The following is a 2,821-nucleotide window of genomic DNA, read 5'->3' as shown; positions in this document are numbered from 1 at the left end:
GTTGTTTTTTTTAATTTGGCTATGGAGTCATTCCCATATGACATCCACAATGGCCTAAGGCCCACCCATTAACTTCCCCTAAATCCAACATGGAGGGAATAATTTTGTGTAACCCACTCTTTGTACAATGTAAGCTTACTTAATTGGACTTTAATTAGAAAGCATTTGCAGGGTTTAAGGGAAACTTCTTTCGGTGTGATTCAGCTAAAAAAAGAGTGTTCTATACATTTAAGGATGGGTTAAAGCCATCCCCTCTCTCTGATGTCATTAAACACTTGGTAGATGGTTTAGAGAGGTTTCACCCACCTGCCTGGATCCAAACAGTTTGCATAGTTTTCGTCATAGTCTAACTCTATGACTTGTTATAATTTTGTCCTTGCAACCACATGCTGCTCCTACAGAAAGCTAAGGCATATGAAAGAAAATCATGTAGCCTCAATGGCTCTATTGAATTTTATACCAGAACCAAAGGTGGAATTGTGGGAAACAGCAGGTGGAAAGAGACCAGATGTGGATGTATTCTTTATTCTCATATTTTAAGAAGGCTGGCAAGCTGGATTTCTGGGGTGGAGGGAAGTCTTCACCCTTGTGACTTGGAGGTGAGTCCCAATCACATTCTCATAATTAATATTGTTCCCCACTGTATCCTCCCATCATAGTGCTATCTTAAAGTTACCTCTTACAAGCTGATTGCTATCTAGCTGGCACCTTTAACTATAGGAGCAGACCTGTGCTATTGCTCTCTAGACTCTGGAGATAGACATTCTCCTTTACCTGCCCCCTCACTCCCCCAACATTGGTGTTAGGTTACTCCTCCAGTGAACTCAAGGACCTCTAGGGTTAAGGGTTACCTATTTTGTTACCCATGTGGTTACCTGTAATTAGGGGGATTTGCATGCTTGTATATAAGCTGTTGTTGGAAATATAATTTCTCTCTCTGCGTGGACCAGGCTCATGAAGTCATGGCGGTGGAGGTGAACCCTTGCATGTTTTATCGTGTCTGATGTCTCTTTAATTTACTTTCCAATTACACAACATCCTGTTGGACACATTTGGTTGTGGGGGCTGGTACCCCACAGCATTTCAACTCCTGATAATAATCAATACATCTTCATTGTACATTTGATTAATTCCAATGTAAGATTCTTCAATTTCTTTATCATTAGCTGTATTGGCTAGTGCATATATTTGAATAGTAATTGTATTGACTGGATATCTTTGTGTGTAGATAGATATTATTCTATCACAGACAGTATTGCACTTCAAGATAAATTGTGAAATATTCTTTTTGAAGACAAATGCGATACCATTACTTATGAAACTGTCATTTCCAGCATAGTAAACCATATGATTCTCTGAATCAAAATGGCTAATACCAGCCCATTTCAATTTATTAACACCCAGAATATCAATCTCTATGTGTTCCCTTCATTCTGACTATTTCTAATTTTCTTATATTGATACTTCAGCCGCCGCCTCATCAAGGACCTGGAGAGCATGTTCCAGCGGTACGATGCCGGGCGGGACGGCTACATTGACCTGATGGAGCTGAAGCTGATGATGGAGAAGCTGGGGGCCCCCCAGACCCACCTGGGTCTGAAGGGCATGATCAAGGAGGTGGACGAGGGCTTTGACTGCAAGCTCAGAGAGTTCCTGCTCATTTTCCACAAGGCCGCAGCTGGGGAGCTGCAGGAGGACAGTGGGCTCATGGCACTGGCCAAACTCTCCGAGATTGACATCACCCTTGAGGGCGTCAAGGGTTCCAAGAGCTTCTTCGAAGCCAAGGTCCAAGTCTTGTCGTCTGCCAGTACGTTTCAAGCTGAATTAAAAGCCGAGCAGGAGGAGCGGAAGCGGGAGGCAGAGGAGAGGAGGGTCCGCAGGGTGGCATTCTGGGAGCTCAAGGCGGCTTTCAGTACATAGTCCTGCTGGCCTTGACCTTGGCCTCTGCCTACAGCGGTGCCTTAAAGGAAGATGTGGCCCAGCCCCCTCACTTTAATGGGCCCTCCTTGCCCTCAACACCCATCCACTGTCCAGTGCAAACTCCATAAACAGCTTTCTCTAGTGGTAGCAGTCTTCCCTCTTCCCAGTGCTGGAGCTACCCTTAGAAGGCCCTGGGGAGGCCAAGTGCCCTGCTCACCACTCTCCCGTCTCCTCCCACAGCCAGCGGATGCCTCTCTGTGACCTCCTGGACTTTCTCCTTGTCCCTTTACCATTCTGCATCCCAGAGTGCTGTGCTGAGCTCCTGGCTTTTGTGGTCCTCCCAGCAGGTGGTGCAGAGTCCCAAGGGTGTGTGGTTTCAGCTCACCCTGTCTTCTTGGAGAATTCTCTGCATGCCTTCCCCTTTGTTCCCCATTCACTGTTCTTGGGCTCTTGCTCAGCTCCCTGCTTTGGCCTCTCCTCTTTTTCAGTGTTGGTGGGCTTTAAGGGAGCCCGCCTCCCACCTCAGCTCCCACCAGAAGGAACCTGAAGTCGAGATGATGCAAAATAGAGAAAACGTGGGGAGTTCAGTTCCTTCCCACCAGCCCTCCTCCTGTTCCTCTCACCCAGCCCTTTGATGTTTTCCCATTTCATCTTTATTTGTTATATTCTCATTAACTCCCGTGAAATTTAAGGATAAGAGTGAACGAGTAGAATTAACACTGAGTAGAAAAATGCTCATTCAACTCTAATTCTACGCCAGTTATAGTCTAGCAGACCTCTGACGTCCCAAAGTGACAAGCCCAGGGCCTTCCCAAACCTGAAAAGTCATGGCCATGGCTATCATCTAGCCAACTTCCAACGTCTGCTCCAAGGTTTTAAGGAGACAATCTCCTTACTTCCA

The 2,821-nt window shown here is 46.0% G+C and overlaps 1 protein-coding gene across 1 annotated transcript; it reads left to right on the top strand.

Annotated features, from left to right (window-relative positions):
• The first annotated feature begins 1,470 nt into the window (after positions 1-1,470).
• On the top strand, positions 1,471-1,920 carry LOC101645500 (EF-hand domain-containing protein D1-like). The gene has a single exon (XM_045290645.1). The coding sequence runs from the start codon at positions 1,498-1,500 to the stop codon at positions 1,918-1,920; it is 423 nt and encodes a 140-aa protein (XP_045146580.1). The 5' UTR covers positions 1,471-1,497.
• The last annotated feature ends 901 nt before the right edge of the window (positions 1,921-2,821 follow it).

Source organism: Echinops telfairi, unplaced genomic scaffold (assembly GCF_000313985.2).
Source record: "Echinops telfairi isolate 266 unplaced genomic scaffold, ASM31398v2 ScPeMD7_46;HRSCAF=168, whole genome shotgun sequence".
Classification (NCBI taxonomy): Eukaryota; Metazoa; Chordata; class Mammalia; order Afrosoricida; family Tenrecidae; genus Echinops; species Echinops telfairi.
This window is presented reverse-complemented; position numbering and strand designations above follow the sequence as displayed.

Excerpts from the sequence above, each read along its gene's own strand:
- LOC101645500 (XM_045290645.1), top strand. The coding sequence starts at position 1,498 with ATGTTCCAGCGGTACGATGCCGGGCGGGACGGCTACATTGACCTGATG.